The sequence below is a fragment of the Cavia porcellus genome, unplaced genomic scaffold (genome assembly GCF_034190915.1).
Source record: "Cavia porcellus strain 051 isolate PalLab524CR breed Dunkin Hartley unplaced genomic scaffold, mCavPor4.1 scaffold_28, whole genome shotgun sequence".
In the NCBI taxonomy this organism is placed as follows: Eukaryota; Metazoa; Chordata; class Mammalia; order Rodentia; family Caviidae; genus Cavia; species Cavia porcellus.
Genome location: NW_026947511.1, coordinates 11013941 through 11035087, shown reverse-complemented (window position 1 = coordinate 11035087; position 21147 = coordinate 11013941). Strand labels below are relative to the sequence as shown.

Sequence of the window (21147 nt, the reverse complement as noted above, 5' to 3'; positions counted from 1 at the left end):
AAAATCAAGTGTAAAGTTAGATTTTTAAAATTGTGTAAAACGCTATATAGGTGCTTAAAAATAAATTTTAGTTCTCTTTAGGATTTTTAATTTTACAATCATGCTAATAACATACTTGATAAAATATAAAATTTTTTCTTTTCTCTCTTTTGGGGATTGTTATGGATTAAATATGTGAGAGCTGTGCATGTTCTTTGCCACTGAGTTACACCCTCAGCCCCTAGTTTCTCATTTTGTAAACTGTTTTTCTCAGAGATTTCTGTAAGCCACATTTCTCATAGTCTGCTATTGTAAATTTTTAAAAGATGAAAACGAACCCAAGTGTCTTAGTCTGTAGTCAATAAAATGTGTGTAATACGTTTAAGAACGATTTGCACATAGTCCTTAAAATGCTAATTTGTTTTATGTGATTTTAGAAAGATTTTTATTCAAAAAATGCATGTTTTGTTGTCGAGGCTGTGGGAAAAAAGGAACACTTCTCCACTGCTGGTGTAAGCGTAGACTGGTACAGTCACTATGGAAATCAGTATGGAGGTTCCTCAAAAAACTAGGATTGGAAGTTCCACTCAATCCAGCTATTCCCCTCCTGGATATGTTCCCAGAAAAATTGAAAAGCTCATATTACAGCGATATATATGCAGCCATGTTCATAGCAGCATAATTTGTAATAGCTAAATCTTGCAAACAACCAAAATGCCCAACAACCGCAGAGTGGATGAAAAAGATGTGGAACTTTTTATACAATGGAATTTTACTCAGCTATAAAAAGGATGATCTTGAGGCTTTTATAGGTAAATGGAAGCAACTTGAGACTATCCTCATAAGTGAAATAAATAAGACTCATATTTATAAATACCACATTGTCTCTCTAGTATAAAAAAATAATAAAACTGAAGGAGTAATAATATCCAAAATGTATAATAGATATTGTAAAAATGAAAAGGAAGAAAAGTGCTCTAAAGAATGTAACTATATGTGTGATTAAGTGTGTCAGATAACCATAGTACTAAGTTTTTGCTCGATCATTGAAAAGAATGGATTGCACTGTCATTGTTTGATTGTCTACTATTTATGCTTTGATTTTGTAACTTGAACAACTGTTTCTAAGATGACAATATGTAATTTATCAACTAGTGATTTCTTAGTGTTTTCTTATGAAATTCTGTATTATTTCTACCCTTTTTTCTGTATTGCTTTTTCTCTCTAAATAATATATATATATATATATATATATGTTTATGTGTGTTGAATTACAATACACTTGACTTGTAAAAATATTACTGTCAAAAAGCAAAAGGCATGAGGCATTCACATTTTCTTCTGGGTTTTTTTGGTACCGGGGATTGAACTCACGACCTTACACTTCCACGCAGGCCCTTTTGCCACTGAGCTAAATCCCTGGCCCTAGCATTCACATTTTCTACTGTGGTATTGTGTTATCCTGTGTCTTAGAAAAAACGACCAACCTGGTTTTAGTTATTATCTAAGAATGAGGACCACAGATAAAAGATTGGTTGGCAAAGAGAAGAGATTCACATATGAGAGGAAAAAATGTAGGAAATATGAAACACATAGATCACATCGAGTCTGAATATCACCACAAAATCCACAGTGCAGTGCTATGGATAGCTCTGAATGATGACAGTTAGCCCAGGTACTGGTTCTGTGAAACTAAAAATAATTTTTTGTTCACATGTTCCCTTTTTTCCAAGCTAGAATAAAAATTTAGGTGCCTGGATACTCCCCTAACTAAATTGAATTTAAGATGGAAAGTGTGACTTCACTGAGTGCCTTATAATGACTGGAGGAAGCTGGTCTAGATAACCCCTTAGAGGCATGGTATTTTTAATTTTAGGAAGCAGTTAGTCATGTGGTATGTTCCTAAAGGAAGATTTCTTGTCTCTTTGTTTATCCTCTTGAGGCTTTCTTTACCGATGTTCAGTTTTTTGTAGGACTGTATTTCTATTGAGTATATTTTTCTTAGTGCATTTTGTTTCAAATTAAAAACCTGAGAAATACGGTTTTTGCTTTTTATAACTTCTTGGATAATTGATGCCTTATTTAAGAAGGAACCCATTATCTTACTCCGTAGGATTTGTGTTTTTTCAACCAAATTCCATGTTGGGTAAAGTATTGGGTTTTTTTTTTTTTTTTTTTAGATTGGTTAATTCAGATTTATATTCTCTTCTAGGATCCTGTTATGAAGTATCCAATATAGGCTACCTCCGCTAATATGCATTTCTAAAATGTGTAATTAACAATGTGTTTCTTTACCAGATAAAAACTGATTTAACTTAAAAATATTTTAAATCGGCAGTGATTTTGAAAGTAAATCTAAGTGTCTAAATTCTTAAATTATTTGCTTTACTCTGGGTCTACACATTTGTTTTTTAATATAAGAGGGCATTGAGGCTGGGGATTTAGCTCAGCAGCAGAAATGCCTGCCTGGCAAGCTCAAGGTCATGATTTCTATCCCTGGTACCACACACACACACACACACACACACACACACAAAAAGAGGGCATTGAGTATTTTTCCAAGTGATTTATTTGGTATAGATTGTATGTACTAAACTTGACTAATGGAATACCTACATTTTTGCTTTTGCAGTTGAATTTTGGTATTTCAAGGAATCTCATGAGTTTTAAAATACACTATTTAGCTAGACACAATGGTGCATGCCTATAATCCCAACAATCTGGAAAGCCAAGGATCATGAGTTAAAGCCCAACCTGGGGAATTTAGAGACTTAACAAGACCCTGTCTTAAAATAAAAAAATAATTTAAAAAAATTAAAATATGCTCGTCAGTTTGCCACTTGATTCCATGTTTATCTTTAGCAGAAAGTGTTATGTGCTGATCTCTTATAACAAAAACTCACCTGACTCAACTCCTGGGTCCTAGCTCTATACCACCAAAAGGTGTGTTTGGGGCAATCATTGCTGTAATTGCTCTAGCTTTTGCTGTGGCCTTGGTTGTTTGCTATTACATGTGGATTAACTGCTCTGTTCCAAGCACTCTATTATCTTATATAAAGGAAGTGGCTTATTTTCATTTGGCAAGAAATAAGAGTGAGAGAGTTGTAGTAACTTGCCTAAGTAGGTTATGCTGTCTGGATTTCAACCCACAGGTCTATGCCCTTCACTTTTACTCTGCTCAGTTATTCTATAAAGTTGCTCAGTTTTTTGAAAGGTTGGGCTGACATGAGTTTGCATCCAGATCCAAGGGATGAAATTATAAATTAATTTCAATTTCACATGTGTTTTGCTGGGCCTGGTGGCACAAAACTGTAATCTCAGCATTCTGGGAGACTTGCAGCAGGAGGATTGCAAACTCTAGCCCAACCTGGAAAATTATCAATTCAATGAGACTCTGTCTCAAACAATAAATATAACAGATGTAACAGTTGGGTATGTAGCTCAGTGTGAAGGCTCAGAGTTCAATCTCCAGGACTGCCAAAAACAACAACAACAACAAAACCCTAGTCTTTTGAAAAAACAAAATAAAAATCAGATAGAGGACAATATATAGTTTTGGACCTTCTACTTTTGTTTTTAATTAACTGAAGATAGAGCAGGGCTTCACTGACTGCAGTAAGATTCTGTGCAACTTTTATTTGTTACTCCTGGAGCTGAAACCCAGGCCTTGCACATGCTAGTACTGAGCTATACCACTAACCCCCACTATCCCCCTTTTTTTAAATTAAGCTATTCCTGTGAATTTGATGAATGTTAGTTTTCCTGTATTTAATTGGTGCCCAAAGATAACAGGGAAGTAATTCCTAAGTTTTTGTCATCTCTAGAAGGGTGTAATACCTACACTATAGTGTAAACCAGCTACTGCACTATACTTTAGCTGCAATGAGCAGCATTTGTATTTTAAAACTTACTAGGAATGTTTTCACAGTACCTCGAACAGCAGTTCCTCTGTCCAGTTCATCTTTTTCTCTGGGTTGTCCTAGTACTTGAATACATGCTGCTCTGCAAAGATTCTTTACCTCGCTGCTTCCTCTCCTGTCTGTGTCCCAGCCTTAAGGAGGGAAAGTAGCATGGCACCTGGCCCTTGGCACTGTAATATCTAACCAGTTAGCCGAATGGATCTCTGAAAAGTCTCTTCTTTACTATGTTTTGGAAAATTGAGCCGAATCATTTTATCTAGGGTTCTTTGTAGAAATAAATATGAGTAATGCCAGCCATTTAGCTCCTTTTTCTGAAATTGCAAGAGTATTTGCTACTACAAAGACAAAAAGAAATGAAATTGTGCTCATTGCTCTCTTATATTTGGCATTATGTCATAAACTTAAAATATTTTACTTGGTTATGGTGGAAATACATAAAGTACAAAAAAATCAGTTTTAAGTTTCTTGTTATTTCCTATAGGCGTATTTGGACTTTCAGGCAAAATCTCATTCTAACTTTATTTGCTCATGCTTGACAAGTGCTCCAGTATTGAGCTATGCTATTAACCCCTTGTGTTTTTTTTAGTTTCTAGTTTCTAGTTTTTAGACAGTTTTGTGTCACAAAACAGTGACTACAATCTTAGTTTACCCTTATCTTAAATTGGCACATTTGACCAGACCATTTAACCACTGTTTTTCATATGTTGCAAGCTTCTGTAATACAAATTGCTTTGCATAAGAAGACAATACTTGTGAGATTTATAAAAATTGTGATATCCTTCTTATTGAAAAATACAATTTAAAAATACATGTATTTAAATTGAAGCTAATAAAATGGCCCAAGACAATAATGTATTTCTTATTATATGACTTCCTGTGTGAATCTCGTGTATAAACCTATTTGATTTCTCATAAAGCTCCCAATAAACATTTTATTTTACTTCTTTGTATATATTGTGAAACAATAAATACACCCCACTGTGGGAAATTGGTACATACACATATTGTATTTTGATCCTTTTTACTTCCTATTCCCACCCTTTTCCTTCCCTCTTATCATCAGGTACCCTCCCCATCTCCACAAAGTCTGTCTTGCTGTTTTCTGTTATCTGTCTTTTATTTTGCTCTTTTCTATGTACTTTGAATTTCTCATATTAGAGAAACAGTGCGATATTTAACCTGTGTCAAATTTATTTCACTTAGCATTGTGTACTCAAGGTATGTCCATTTTCCTGTAATAAGTCAAATTTATCCTTTATGGCTGAGTAGTACTCCATTGTGTGTACTCCATTTTCTTGATTAATTCATCTATTGGTAGACATACAGGCAACTTTCAAGATTAAACTACTGTGAGTTGTACTTTTATAAACATGGAAATGCGTGTATCACTGTAATGTCTTCAACTCTTTCACAAAGATATGCAGAAGAGGAACAGCTATGCCAAATAGAATTTCTCCATTTGGTTTTTTTGAGGAACTTAATGATTTCTGTAGTTTTTGTACTAGTTTATATTCTCACCAACAATGTAGGGAGGTTCCTTTTTCCCCCACAAACTTGCCAGCATTTGTTGTTTTTGTTTTTGATGATAGATACTCTTTCTGGAGTAAAATGGAATCTCGGTATTTTGATTCCATTTGTCTAATGGTAAAAGATGCTGAACATTTTTTAATATACTTATTGGGCATTTGTTCTTCTTTTGAGAAGTGTCTGTTTCAGTTTCCACTTTTTATTTTGATGTGTATATAGCTGTAATCTGAGTGCTACTGCTTTGTTACTTTGGACCTAAGAGAATGCTTCTTGGAAATGAATACAGGTTTTAGGTCCTTTAGATGACTCCAGTAACAAATACCATAAGTAAAGATGAGACTTAGAATCTATAATTAAATGAATTTTCAATTTTACACTATTTTAGAGAATATTAATCTCAAAGTAGTGAAATTGTTTTTTGAAATTTAGTCTTTTGAAGTACTGTTACAGTTTTGGTGTATTTGTTGAGTATGTGTTTCTAGCATACTTTCAGTTTCTGTATGGGTGTTTTTCTGTTCTGTATTCTCTTCTGTTTCTTTTCTATAGTTCGTTTTAATATGAATTGAGTTTTCCTGAACAGTTAGCATGCTTGGGCCAGGCTACTTGTCTAAGCTGACACAGCTTCTTGTTCAGGAGGAAGTACTGTGAGCTGCGTGCTGAGCTTTCCTCACGCCCTCCCATCTCCCACTGTCATCTAGATCTACTCCCTGCTTCATCCCTGTTGTCCCTAGCTACTGGGTCTCTTTCTTTCCAGTGTGGGTTTTGTCTTTGGAGAGCTTATGGGGACTGTGTTTCTCCAGCACTGAGCCTAGCAGCCTGCTGACTTTGCTTCCGCGTAAGGTGGGCTACACTGTTCCCCACTAGAGCTGCCATCTTGGATTGGCCCACAGAAATTCCCCATGACTACTTGGTTCTTTAGGGTTCTCCCTTCTGAGATTGTTCAAGCAATCAGTGGCTTCCCTTTGCTTTCTTTCACAGATCCAAAGCACAGGCAGTTCTTGAAGCTATTGGTTCATAGAGAATTCTTGACTATGCAGTTATTTTGTGTTTTTCAGGGGCTTAGGGATTTCCTGTTGATGTGGTAAATCAGGAAGGTCCCAAACTACTGCTCTGTTTTCCTAGAAGAGCCAGATGCACTAAATTTATAACCTGATATATGGAGGGGTAGCAAGAAGTGATATTTTAATAGGTTTACCAATTATATTTAAGAACAGTAGTCATGTTTCTTTTCTTTTCTTTTTTTTTTTTTTTTTTGTCTTTTTTCTTTTTTATCGGTACCAGAGATTAAACTCATGACCACACACTTGCAAGGCAGGCATTTATGCCGCTGAGCTAAATCCCCAGCCCCAGTAGTCATGTTTCTATAATATAAAACTTGGGTAAAGGTTAAGCAGTCATCTGCTGCTTCTGATTAAAAAATCTGGAAAAAAATCATGCACAACTTGAAAAAAAATACAGTTCATAAAGTTGAAAGTGATTTGTTTCTGGAAGTTTATAAATTCCCAGTCAGAGACTTAATGAGCTAGTATAGATTGTTCTATTATTGCTTTGTGGCGTTAATTTTGTGTGCAAGACAAGTTTTGTAAACAACACTGAGGACATGAATTACCATTCACAGTTCAGATTTGGTCTTAACTAAGAAATTTACTGAATAGCCTTGTCCTTACTTCATAAATATAGAGGAAAAAAGAGCCACTTTAGGTTTATTCAGTAAAGCTCCTCAGAATAATCTATTTATTAAGGACCAGTTTATTCAGTTTCACTCACAGAAAAGCAATGCAGTGTTGAAATGCACCTCTGTTTCAAGTTCCTTTATCCACAAAAGAATAATGTCTATGTACCTGGGTGGGGTTTTTTTTGTTTTGTTTTGTTGTTTGGTTTTTGTGGTTGTTGTTGTCGTTTTTTTGGGGGGGGGGGGTTTGTTTTTTTTGGTTAAGATGAATTTGTCATACTACAATGTTCCTGAGTCTTGGAACTTAGCTTTCAGTGTAAAAAGTTCAGTTAACAGGATTTTAGTCATTGTTTTTGTTTTTTGAGATAGAGTCTCACTGTGTAATGCAGACTAGCCTCAAACTCATGACGATCCTCATGCCTCAGCCTCTGGGATGCTAGAATTACAGGTGTACACCACCATGCCTGGCTCATAAGCTTCTTAAAATGAGATTGAACTAAAAAAAAACCAAAAAAACAGGGCAGTTGAATGCTACTTCTAAGTATAGTATTATGTTTGATGACATGAATATGTATATTCTCTCCTCAATTTCTCTTTCAAGGTCTCAGCCAGTGTCTTCTCCAGTCATCCTCCAGTTTGGTCACGCAGAGACCCTTCTTCCACTGCTTTCTCTAATGGGTTACTTCAAGGACAAGGAGCCCCTTACAGCTTATAATTACAAGAAACAAGGGCATAGGAAATTCCGAAGTGGCCACATTGTACCTTATGCCTCAAACCTCATATTTGTGCTTTACCATTGTGAAAATGCTAAGACTCCTAAAGAAGAATTCCAAGTGCAGATGTTACTGAATGAAAAGGTGTTACCTTTGGTTCACTCACAAGAAACTGTTTCTTTATACGAGGATCTGAAGAATCATTATAAAGACATCCTTCAGAGTTGTCAAACCAATGAAGAATGCAAATTACCAAAAGTAAACAGCACGTATGATGAGCTCTGAGTAACTGGAGAACATTTTTAGTGCTTTCGGTGCTTTCTTGTAGGGACTGATTTCTTGTTTAGGTAGGCAATGCCTTGATTACAGAGAGTTTTCGTATTACTTGGGTATTTCTGTTTTTTCACAGAAAAATGTTAAGTTTCTTTGGGGATCTGGCGATAATAGATAAATGATTCTTCACTGGAGCAACTCTTAAGGAAAAAACTACTTGAAGAAACAACTGGCACTGCATTGTTTACAGAAATGAAAAATTTCTACCTTGTATAAGAAACCTCATACTGAGTTATAGAACAGGTTTTGAAAATGATACTTGAAAATGCTGAACTGTCAACATACAAGTTAATTGGATGATGGATAATTTGATTTAACTGAGTGAAGGAACATTATCAACTGTGCCACAGTTTTCTCTTTTTACCTCATGTAGGAAAGTACTAATATCTTTCTTAATCTGGAAGTATTGTGATAATCTGGGATTATCACCTTGAAAGAAAGTTAATATCTGTCTGAGAGTGTGAAACAATGTTAAGAAATGAGATGGTTTAAAGGAACATTTTTATTGAAGCAAGACAAAAAGGATAATAAATATTTTTGTAATAATATTTATTAAACTACTTGAGCAATTTTTAAAAAATTTCCTTTAACCTCCTGGTAAGAGATTTCAAGGTCGTTTTAAGTTATTGTCAGACCTGTTTTATGTCTATAACAATGGAAGAACAAAGAGGACCATTAGCAACAGGTCAGATGGATATAATCAAAGTCTTCAAGTTTTTTGCTTAGCTATGCTGTATTTCCACATTTTTATTGTTATGTGAAATGCATCATGTTTGATTTATCTCTCTCCCTCCCTCTCTCTCTCTCCCTCCCTCTCTCTCTCTCCCTCCTTCTCTCTCTCCTCCTTCCCTCCCTCCCTTTTTTCCTCTCTCCTTCCCTCCCTCCTTCTCTTCCTCTCCCCCTTTATATAGACTGTATCCTGGCTGATTTGAACCTGTTTCAAAGAAGGGTCAGAATTGTGTCAAATGCAATTGGTGTATTTGCTACAATAAACAAAATTCTTGTAACTTTGTTACAAGTCTTTTCTGTTCCTTGTAAGAATTCAGTCAGTCATTGATGATAAAAGGTTTGAATTTCAAGCAGTTTTGATTAATCAAGCAGCATAAGGCAGTTTTTCTGATAGAAGTTTCTTTAAACAAATAGTATATTGGTGAGTTTTCCTGCTGTTGATAAAAAATGCCTAGCACTTGCAACTTAAAGGGGGAGTGTTTCAGCATGACTTATAGCAGTAGTGGTGAACCTATGGCACATGTGTTATTGTCTGTGGTTTTCTTTTCTTCTTCTTTTTTCAGCTTGTTTTTCTTTTAATATAACAGTTGTTAATATGAGGGGTTTTTTTTTTCCCCTAAACTAAAACCTCAGTATTCATGTTAATTGCAGTGTTGGCATTTTGTGATAAGTATGTGAGTTTGGGGTTGTATTTTGGGCACTCGTCTCTAAAAGTTTCACCATAACTTTATAATTTGAGTTCAGTCCATGGTTAGCTGTCTCCAAGGCAGAGACATCATAGCAAAAGGGTATGGTGGATGGAGCAAAGCGGCATAGTTCATGATGGCCAGAAAGCAGGGCAAGGAACAGAGCCAGAGAGGAAGGGGTATGGAGCATTTACAGACCTCAAAGTCATGCCTGTGTGACCCACCAGCCATACCCAGAGGTATGCTGTACTGACATTTCAGATGGCTCCCAAGTCAGACAAGTTGACAGTTGAGTTTAACTGTCACAGATGGATTCTTAACACACTTTAATTCACATTGAAGATAGTTATCTTTGAAAAATAAATTGAAGGTTTTTCCTAAAAATATGTGCTTGCTTTTATGAAACAGTATGCAGTAAATTCAACTTACTGAAATTAATTTTCAGTACTTTCCTTTTGAGAGAATAGACCATATAAAAGCAAATACATTTATGAAGGATATGCATCTGTCTGCGTACAAATTATTATATGTGACTTGGATTAGGACACTGAGGCAAATTTCAGTTAAAAATGGGAAAATCAGTTTTAGGGTGATTTGGTTTTGTTTTGCTAATGTTACTGGAGATTGAACCTGTGCTAGACAAGCAGTTGGCCACTGAGCTGCATCCTTATCCCTTTACATTTTTATTTTGAGATGAGGTCTTGCTAAAATAAATTGCCCAGGCTGGCCTTGAACTTGCTATTCTTCTAGCCTCAGCCTCTTTGTGTGTGTGTGTGTGTGTGTGTGTGTGTGTGTGTGTGTGTGTGTGTCGTTTTTATCGGTACTGTGGGGATCGAACTCACAACTGCCTGCTTGCAAGGCAGGCGCTTATACCACTGAGCTAAATCCCCAGCCCCCTAGCCTCAGCCTCTTAAGTAGTTGGGATTACAGGTGTGTACTAGCATGTCCTGCTCATTTTACAGTTTAAAAAAAAATTAGGGACGAGGTTATACAGTAGCCTAGTAGTAGTGTTTGCCTACCATTGTGCAAGGCAATTGAGTTTGATCCCAAGTACCATAAAGGCAGAAATCTTTTGGAATCACGAATCAAAACATTTTCTAGTTAATGTTTAATTAAGTTCTTAATGAAATTGTATATTAATTTAGAGATAAGATTAAAAATCTTAAGTGCTTTCTTGCGACATATAACTGGAGTATCTTTATGTTAATTGTTAGATTATGCGACTTTGCCAATACCTTCTTGAATGGATTTTCTAAGGTTAAAAAAAAAATTGCACTGATGAATCGCTAAAAGAAACAAGCCTTTTTGGTTGGATCATTGAACACAACTGTTTGTTGTCTCACTGTTTGAATGTCCACTTTGTATGCTTTGATACTGTGACTTGAGCAACTATCTCTAAGATGATAATGTGTAATCTATTAACTGGTGATTTCTTACTGGTTTTTTTTTGTGTGTGTGTGTGTGGTTCTGTATTACTTGTACCCTTACACCGCTTTGTTTTGTTTTTTCTCTTTTTCCTTTTAAATAAAATTTAAAAAAAAAAAGAAACAAGCCAACATTTGCGAGCTCTACATGTAATATTTGTGCTGTGTAAAGATGAAAGATTATTTCAGTATGACATCTTCAGAAACAGTTATTGCAGAATGGCAGGTATTCAGAAATGGACATGATACTGATTAATTCGCATATTCTTCCAGAATACACTTTCTAGAAAGACGGTATGGATGTCTTAAAGAAAGAAAGCTGGGTTTAAACCAGAAGATTCTCTTTCCCCTGGAAAAAGCTGTTGTATATTACGACAAGCAAGTTGTGATTATATCAATGCCTGTTTTTTTAACTTGTTTGACCTCAGAGTTGTTTTTCAAGAAAAACCTCTGATTCACAATTGTAAATGAGTATCTATTCAAAAATTTTGGGATTTAACTATGCTATTTTGAGCCGCAGATACAGCTTAGTAATAGAGCACGTATTTACCATGGATGATGGCCTGAGTTCTATCCCCAATACCAATAAATAATAAACAAACAAACCATACCATTTTAGTTTCTTTGAAGGAATGTTGAAGGAATGGTGACTCATGGAATAAAATACAAGTGGAGGAAAATGTACGCTGTTGTAAGTCACAAAATATGTAAGATTAGTGTTTTAAAATACTGTCTATGATTTTTTTTCACTTCGGAGGTTTCAAAACTACATATTTATATTGAAATTAGAAAAGAAGATGCATAAATTATTGGTCTTCAGGTGATCATGAAGCACAGCTGGTAGATGCTGTTGATGCATTAGTATTTTCACTGCTCGTTTTCTGCACACACATTGTCTTTGATTTTTTTCATTTGTATACATGTAGATAAGAAAATGAATCAATAAGCACTCATGCTTGCCTGGTTTTGTTAGAATTGGTATTGTAGAATTTTCTTTACATCTGAATAAGCACAATTTTGAGGATTTTATATACCTCCCTGATACTGATTTTCTCATTCCCTGCCTAAAGGTAACCATCAACATAAAATTCAGTATTCAGCATTCCATTACTTGCTTGACTTTGAAAACTTGTAATAGTATTGTGAATGTTTTAAATTTTTCTGTAAAAGGATGTATACTCTTACATGCCATTCTTAAATGAGAGATTTGACTACTGTTTTTCAAAATTCTGGTTATTTTGGTAAATTAACACTTTGAATTCAGGAATACTTTTTATGTATAAACAGATATATTCTGTGTGCATATAAAGATGAATGAACCTATTTCTGTTACTGTCTTTTTTAAAAATCTTAAAAAACAAATTAAGTCTCATGTGGTGACACATGCCTATAATCCCAGCACTTGGGAGGCTGAAGCAAGAGGGTGACTGACAGTTTAAGGCCAGGCTGGCTACGTAGTAAGACCCTGTCTCAAAAAAAAAAGTGAATTGAAAACACCTTAAAAACAAATTTACTTGGTGTCTCACACTAACTTTTGATTTTCAGAATACTTTATGAAATAACAGACTATGAAAATCTTATAAGTATTGTTTAGTTTCATTGTTAAATAGTCACATAGTCATCTTTGACTATATAAAAATTTATAGCTAAATGGTACCAGGTTGGTGGTGCATGCCTGTAATCCTTCTGCTCAGGAGGCTGAGGTGGGAGGACTGCTACAAGTTCAAGGCCAGCCTGGGCTACACAGTGGGTACAAGACTAGCTGAACTACATAATGAGCCTGTGTCTCACAAAAAAATGTATATATACATGTAAATATATCAAGATGGAGTGTAAGTGGGGTTCACTTTTGCTAATTAGGTATTAGATATTCTGGTGCTGTGCTCATTTAGAAGAATCTTTTTATAAAAATTAAAGATCTTACCTAGGATGTATAAAAGAGTTGAATGTTGACTCTTTGCCTAACAAATACTTATTCATAATGACCAAATATTAAACCAAATTTAATCCATATTGATTTTTATGTTTTGGTTGATTAATTATGCCTGTTAACATTAGCCATACTTCTGTCCCATCTCTGACCCAGTGTGGCCTGCCCTTGCTTTTTTCCATGTGTGTTGTCCTTTTGAAATTTCTGCTAACACAGATGTACTTAACTATTTCATGTATAGTATCCTGGTCATAATTTTAACACTAAAAGCAAAGCTCCATACATAAAGAAGAAGGTTCTTTGTTTTTTTTCTTGAAGGAAGCTTTCATTGTTTGAGTGCTTTCCTCTCATCAAATACAGAACTGATGCATGACCTTCATGATTTCAGAGTTACACACCACTGACCAGAATACTATGTGTTTCATTTGGGGACATAGTTCTCTAATATGGCATTCCATATGGTCCATTACAATGATACTTTCAATTTTCCTGCCTTTTGCCAAATTTAAGCTGAAAAATAAATATTTAAAATACTATATCATGAATTTTTTACATCTAATTATTACTAGGTAACAGGTCACTCAATTCTCTCCTAACCATTCTTTTTCTCAACAAAGTGTTTCCTTCTACTCATCTGATGGCCTTTTACATTCTTATTTATCAAAGTGAATCTATTCCATTGGTTTTTATTTCTAGGTAGATAGTAGTTTAGACAGTTCTACAAGAAATGGCTTGTCATGTTTTAATAAAGTTTTTTTAATATGTTTCATACTTGGAAACTTGGAAAGAGGTTAGCTTTTAAAAATCTTAATGATTTTAACATTATATGAAAGTGAATTTAAAGTTAGAAGGGTTTTTAATTTTATTTCTAAAACTAGCCTTCCTTCAACTTTCATGTGATACATTCCCAGATTTTAAGCAATTCTGTACAACCAAGCTATTCATGTTTGTATTTTTTTGTTTCTTGAACTGAGAGAACATGTATTTATTCATTATAAGTATACCCTTCTGAACCAGATAATACTCCTGGTATAAAAAAACCTCAATTGGAATATTCTATATTATTTCTAAAATAGCTAACATGGAAAATTAACTTGAGATGAGAATCTAGACTTTGATTTTTCTCATCCTACCAAGCTTTGTTTTGCTCTAATTGTCAATTGAATACTTTTGGACACTTTTTTTTTTTTCAACAGATGTTCTTGAAAAAGATTCCAGTTTTGATGTAGATTATATAAACATATACCTGTGAAATTTATGTCTTTCACTAGTTGCTGTAGTCAAAGAGTTTCATTTCCTTACAAGTACCTTTTTGTTCTCTTGTCTTCCTGACAAAGTAACACAGCTTTTATAGCAGAATGGAAACAAAAGTGAGATCTTGGAGCAGGACATTGAGAAAGGTAGAACAGCAACTCTCTGACTTTTCTTTGCTGAAAAGTAAGTGTTACAGGAAACTCCCAGATTGATGTATAGAGGAGCAGATGTATAGTACATTGTGTATCTACTTTAGCCTGGTTGCAAGACTTCAGAGAAAAGAGTAGAGTGGTCAGTGCTGGAACTTTCAAACACATGTGCTAATGTGTTTGCCTCAGTCACCTGAGGAAAGTTAGACTGTTAGTAATAACTTGCTTTTCAAGTCTAGCAGTTGTCAGCCTTGCTCTTGAATATTACTAGAAGCATGGCTAGAAGACTTTCCTCTAACCCTTAAAAGAGCTTTCCTCTATGCTTAAAAGAGCTGTAATTGAACTAAAATGCTTTGATTACTACTCCCTCTCCCCCAAAATAAGACCTAACCCGAGAATAATCAGCTTTGAGAACTAGAGATCAAAAATGCCAATCCCTATCAGCCTATCCTTGTCTTACCTGCCAGCACTATTCTCTTGCTCCTTAGCCTCTCTAGGCATTTTTGATCTCTCATTTTCAAGGCTGAGAGTTTTCTGGCTAGGTTTTATTTTGGGGGAAATAGTATATTAGAAGCACTTTTACTGATGAGTTCATGTGTTTACTGGTATTTGCTCAAATACATGTGTATAAGATCCATTCCTAAGAAAATCATGTTACAAAGCATAATGTTGTAACAAGGTACTTTATGATTCTCAATACTCAGTAATGTATCTGGTGATAAGTAGGTTATCTATCAAATAAGTCATGTATATTAATAGTTGCCACTGAGTAAGATAAATATGTATCTATACCTGCCAAACACTGTAGATGATACTTTATGTGTTATTCTGCTTAATTCTCATTGTAGCATATAAAGTTAGTAGTATGAATCCCATTTTGCAGAAGAGGAAGTCAAGATTGAGAAAAGGGCTATTCCAACACTTTAACATTATTTGTACTTTTGTTGTATCAGTAAAAGAAGTGGAATTTGGACTTAGTTCATATGGGGCTTTTTGGTGTTGCAGGTTGTTTCAATAACACAGACTAATTGTAAACTAATCTCTTGATTCTTCTCACCATTGCAATAAAAATACTTTTCAAGATGCTGCTACCCTTTGCTCTTTGTAGCCTCTGGCTGTAATTGCTCAGACCAACTTGCAGGAAGTAAAAGGTTGAAGAAAGTGTGATCAGATCTTTACCTCTGACCTTTTCTAAGACAAGCTATTTTCTTTAACTGTTTCCCCCTACCGTCTCAACTGACTATACCATGTACCTGATCTAAAATACTTTCTGAGTTAGCGAGAGGGTGAGGCAGGTTCCTTAATTCTTATATTTTAAACCACTCCTTAGAATTATATTTGAAATATTTCGAAGAAGGCACAACTCAGGCCTTGCTGGAAATGTTATATTAATTCAAGGATGAGTATTATAGTGTAGATTCATTTTCCCTTTAATTGCTTTTTATAAACGGAATCCTTTTGAGTAATAACTGTTAGACATGGTAATAGGCACTGAAGATAAAGTATTTTGTGCTGTTGCATATTTTATTTGCATACTACATATGTGTTAATGTTGTCCTTGTTACAGAAAAAATATATCCCTTATGGATGTTTTCAGTTGGAGGAGGATTTCTGTGCTCGGACTCATCTTCAGCTGTCAGCTGTGATACAGCTGTCAGTTTATTTATGCTAGCGCTCAGAGGCTCACTCTTGTAATTTACCTGTTCATTCATAAGGCCATGCACATTAGTACAAAGCAGTGGAGCTCACAGGTGCTTTCCCAGATATCTGTGATACAGAATTTTAAGATGGATGAAAAAGGGAAGAATTTGCTGCTGATTTGCCAAATGCAAATTGTATACATCACCCCTGTGTAATGATTTCTGACCGACTTATTCATTTAAATTGAGTATGCCACTTCAACCATTAGTGTTATAACCATGTGTGGTACAGCAAACACCACATGACTGCCCAATTGTTTTCTGTTAATAAAAGCTTGTTGCATACAGAAATTACTAGAAAATATTTCTTTGTTTGAGGATGTGACAAAAAAATCTTGATCTCCCAGTGATGACTTTATCACTTAACGTGGTATCACCTGAGGGATTATATGCTGACATTTGTTTTCCTTGTGTATCTGCTGCTAATTCATTTTCCTGAACCTCACTTGAGGTAAGGGTTGGGAATTAGTTTGAGATCTCTTGATTCATTTCCCACCCACATTTTTATCTGGACCTTTGCTTTCCTTTACCCTTTTTGTCCCAAGTTCTGTTTAATATGCACTTGTTTATTTTTTATTTAATGTTAAAGGGAATAAAACAACAATAAAATGAACTGAAACAGTGATAAGACAGTAGGAAATCTAATATGCACTCAATATACACAGGAGATTGTCCTCAGGTGGGGCAGGGGCAACAGTGCAGAAAGGGACTGCTGGTGAAATGTGAGAGTTGAAGGGTGCCCTGCTCAAGATCTCTTCAAAGCATAAGATAAATGTGTACAACTCTGCATTTTCAGGGAGTAGCTGGGTGACTATCGGCAATCCAAAGCTTCTCTCTGCTTCTTCCCACAAAGAAGAAGCTTAGATGGTATGGGTCGTGTGGCTGTTCTCAGTGACTTATCCCTACCCTCTCAGTTTGGGGAATTCCTGGAGATCTTTTGTTGCCTAGTTATATTGCAGATATTGCCTGAGATTTTGGTTTTATAATTTAAGTTACATTATTTTCAGTGTAATTTTTAAAATGCTAGCATTGTCATTGCACAGTTTTCCTGTCTTTCGGAAGATGTTGATGTACTAATCCACCATTCATGTATCTTCTTTGCTGAAATGTCTGTTCAAATACTCTACCCTTTAAAAAAAGCAGGAAGCTTACTTTTTCTTCTTATTTTGGCTTTTTGAGACAGAGTCATATCATTTAATCTGCACTAGCCTTGAACTTGTTGTAGCCCAGGCTGACTTCAAACTCAAAATTCTCTTGTCTCAACCTCCCAAGTGCTGGGGTTACAGCTCTATATGCTTCCACTCGCACCCAGCTTGGTTTGTTTTATTACTGAGATATTATGTTCTTTTCATGTATATTTAATCTACAAATCCTTTACCATACATATATGTATATTTACAAATGTTTCTCCAAGTTTGTGATCTCTTTAGCTCAATATTACGTTTATGACATTTATTTGTGTTGTTTCATGGGTTGTAGTTCACTGATTCTCATATTTCATTACATGAATGCAATCTATCTGCTTGCTTCCTTGATGGACATGAGGGTAAATTTTGAATGCAATCTATCTGCTTGCTTTCTTGATGGACATGAGGGTTTAAATTTTTTGCTACTAGAAAAGTGCTTCTTTTAACACTTTTTGTGTCTTTTGGTGAACATACATTTTCTATGTATGCACTTCTATTTAGAGTGAAATTGCTTGGTCATTAGGTTATGATTATGTTCAGGTTTGGTATAAGGTTGACCATCTCTAATCTAAAAATCCAAAATTCAAAATGCTCCAAAATTTTAAACTTCTTAAATCTTGATATTATATCATAAGTGGAAAATTCACCTTGAGATTTCATGTAATGAGCCACAGTCAAAACACAGGTACATTAAAAATTATAAAATCACCCACATATATGAAATATAAATGAATTTCATATTTAGGAATAGATCCCATTCCTTAGATATCTTACATGTACATGAAAATATTCCAAAATCTAAAGAAAATCCCAAATATGAAACCTGAAGAACCTGGTTAAAAAGATTAACATACTGTGTTTTGCTTAATAACTGAATCAACTGAAGATAGGAGTTTTAAAAGCTACAACACCTGAAACGTTCCAGGAACTGAAGACTTTTTAAAAATTGAATTAAAGATATCTAAGCTAGTGTTATAATATGCTAGGAGCCATTATATGGAATTGCTTAAAATACAAATCCTTGAACAATAGGAAGGTTCATTGTTTTCAAATACAACAAAATAAAAGTTCCTGGTCTCATGTGATCTCTACAGATCTCTACAAACTAGCTAGGTAACTTTCCTTCTTTGTATCTCAACTTTTTATTCTTACCTAGAGCAAGCAATAAAACACTTCATCATGAGATCTAGAGGTGTTTTCCTCTTTTGAATTCTAGCCTTTGTGTTTAAACACAAAAGATCCTGGTTGACTGAGTTAGTTCAATTTCAAGCCCCAAAAGTAGAAAATAAAAGCATGATTCAAGTTTTAAAGGCTATCATGAATGCGTGACTAGGAATTTAAAGGAAAAGCTTAAAAAATCAGACCCTGCCATGAACTACAAGACCCCATGTCAACCTTTCCCAGTGTAGCCCTCCCTCCCATCTGGGACCTGTGTTGGCACAACGGATATCTGGGTTGGTCTGGGAAGAAGTGTCTGGTAGGACATCTCTTGTCTCTGGAGCTTGGGCTCCATCTTACTCAGATAATGGAGTGTTCCTGTTTCTGGATGATAATGTGTTCCTGCTTGTGATAGAAATCACTTCCTAAAGCAGAAGAACATAAGCTGTCTACCTGAATCTCCAGCATCCTGCACACACCACTTTTTTTCGAGTTGAGATCAACTACTAATGTTTTTTAAAATTTATTGTGGGCCAGATGACATCCTGGCAGCAAAAGGATGGGGTTCTTAATAACTCATCTAAAGGAAAGGGGCTGAGGCATCTGTGCCTTGAATCAAAATCCAATAGGACCTTGTTTGTTATTTTCTGGCTATGAAAGCTTAAGCCTCCTTGCTCCTCCTGTTTCCTACCCTGCCTTGGAATGTGTCATAGTCAAGGACAAAGCTGGCAGTGGGGGAGAGGGAAGGAATTAAGCTCAATAGATTAGGTGCAGGTTTGTGGTTCTTTGAATCAGGGTCTTAGATCCTCTTTTTTGGGTGTAATAAATCAACTTTTCAACCGGGATAAGCTTTCTGCAGATGTCAGGACCAGTCATGTTACCAAGGTTCAACAAAATGGGTAGAATGAATGAAATGAGTTTAAAGTCTAAACCTCCAGTGGTGTAAGCACCTGCCTGGCGAGCACGAGGTTGTGAGTTCAATCCCCAGTACAAAAAAAAAGTCGGAGCCTTGCTCTTAGTTGTGTGTTCTCCCTTTCTTCCTGGTGGGCTTAGGCATACAGGACTCCTGAGGCTTACACTCACCTCTGAGAATGTCTGGACCAGCTGAACTCAAGGTGAGAGCACATGCTGCCTGTAACACCTTGATACTTTGCTCACTTGTTCCCTTTTCTCTCTCATTACAGTTGTCTGATCCAGAGAAACGGGTGTACACTTTGAGGGGAGGTGACTGTGGAGCTGCCTTGCCATCAGGGCCTAAGCCTCAATTAAGCCATGCAGCTGCTCCAGGTCACTAAGTGCACAGGAGTTAGGGCCAAAGTCTCAAAACGTGCATTTGCCTGGCCTTGTTTTTTGCCCTTTTATTTTCATTTCCCTCAAGAGCCTAAAATGGGAATGGTTCCAAGGCAGAGAAAAGGCCAGAGGAAGACATTTAAAATCCTGAGTCACTGCCATCCTTCCTTCTGTACATAAATCACTACTTCTTTTTCACATGATTTACATTATTCATGCAAATCTGCCTGGGGAAAAGCTGTGATCAAAGCTGGACTATTGCCCATTGGACCCCAACTTCTTGTTCCATTAATCTCAATCATGCTACAGGCAAGAGAGAATAGCAAGGGGTGTTTGCTGTGTGTTTTCTGTGCACTGGACCCTGAAATTGGTCCTTGCTGATCTTCATGGTAAGCCAGGGGCTAGATACTGGTATCATCTCCACTTACAGATTAGGAAAATGAAGTTTAAAGAAAAGTACCTTGTCTGAAGTCAAGATGTATCACATCTAAGAGACAAATTCTAGCACTTTGTCTCTGGAGCAGGTGTCTTTCTCCATTATATCTTTTTCCATCCTTCTCACATATATACTGAGCAATGGGCAATAGTGTGCTTACTGCCGCCAACTCATAGGTATATAAACAGCATTTGCTTCCGAGGGTGGAAGGAAGTGCCTCTGTTTTGAAGAACACCACTCTTCCCTTCTTTTTTTCTCCAACCTTTGTCCTGTGCTTCAAGTCACAAACTCTGTCAGTCATTTCCTGAGCATGATTGAATGCATTTGATGTGTTCTGAGGGGATTGCTTATTCTTTTTGCTTCTGCCTAAAGAGGATTGCCACTGGGTTTAGTCATTATTTGTCTTAATAGAAATACCGTTGGTCTGAGTTTTTCTAATTTATAAATCATTGCTAAAACATTTATTGATCAGTGTGAATAGCCACCCTTTGTGGCATTTACCATCTTGGAAAAGATATTGACACATGGTTATTTTTATCAAAAAAGTTTTTCCAAGAAGATTAAAAACAATGTGCAGTAGAACAACCAAAAACCAGAATCATGTGTTTGAATTCTTAGTAAAACAAAGCTTTGCTGCTTAAAAATGAATTTCATTCCAGGAAGATAAACAGTTCAGCCAAGCAACAAGAGTACCATATCTTGGTGCTGGGGATTTAGCTCAGTGGCATAAGTGCTTGCCTGGCAAACACGAGGTCATGAGTTCGATCCCCAATACAAAGAGTACCATATCTCATTTCTGTAATTTAATTGGTGAGGAGAGACACAGAGAATCCTTGTACTCACCAGAATTATAATTAACTTTTAGCTAATTTTTTAAAAAGTCTCCAGAATATATTTAAAGAAATGCTTTAAGAAATAAAACATGAATTATTTTTCAAAGCACATGTATGATTAGCATATAAAAATGACTTTATTTGTCACACAAAATTTACTTTTAAAAATGCTTAAAGTTTGCTGATCTGTAAAAGGGAAATTCAAATTTTCTTCACTTTTTCCTTGT

At 35.6% G+C, this 21147-nt stretch overlaps 1 protein-coding gene across 6 annotated transcripts in view; it reads left to right on the top strand.

Annotated features, from left to right (window-relative positions):
- Positions 1-21147, top strand: part of Minpp1 (multiple inositol-polyphosphate phosphatase 1) — a 136315-nt gene that overhangs the window by 43017 nt on the left and 72151 nt on the right. The window contains exon 5 of one of the 6 annotated variants that reach the window (XM_063239502.1): positions 19415-21123. The exons of 4 other annotated variants lie outside the window; for them this stretch is intronic. In XM_063239502.1, the coding sequence (XP_063095572.1) occupies positions 19415-19469 (55 nt within the window). In that variant the 3' untranslated portion in view covers positions 19470-21123. Of the gene's footprint in view, positions 1-7699; positions 9152-19414; positions 21124-21147 lie in introns of those variants that run through there. One more of the 6 variants, XM_003473957.5, reaches the window with a different exon arrangement.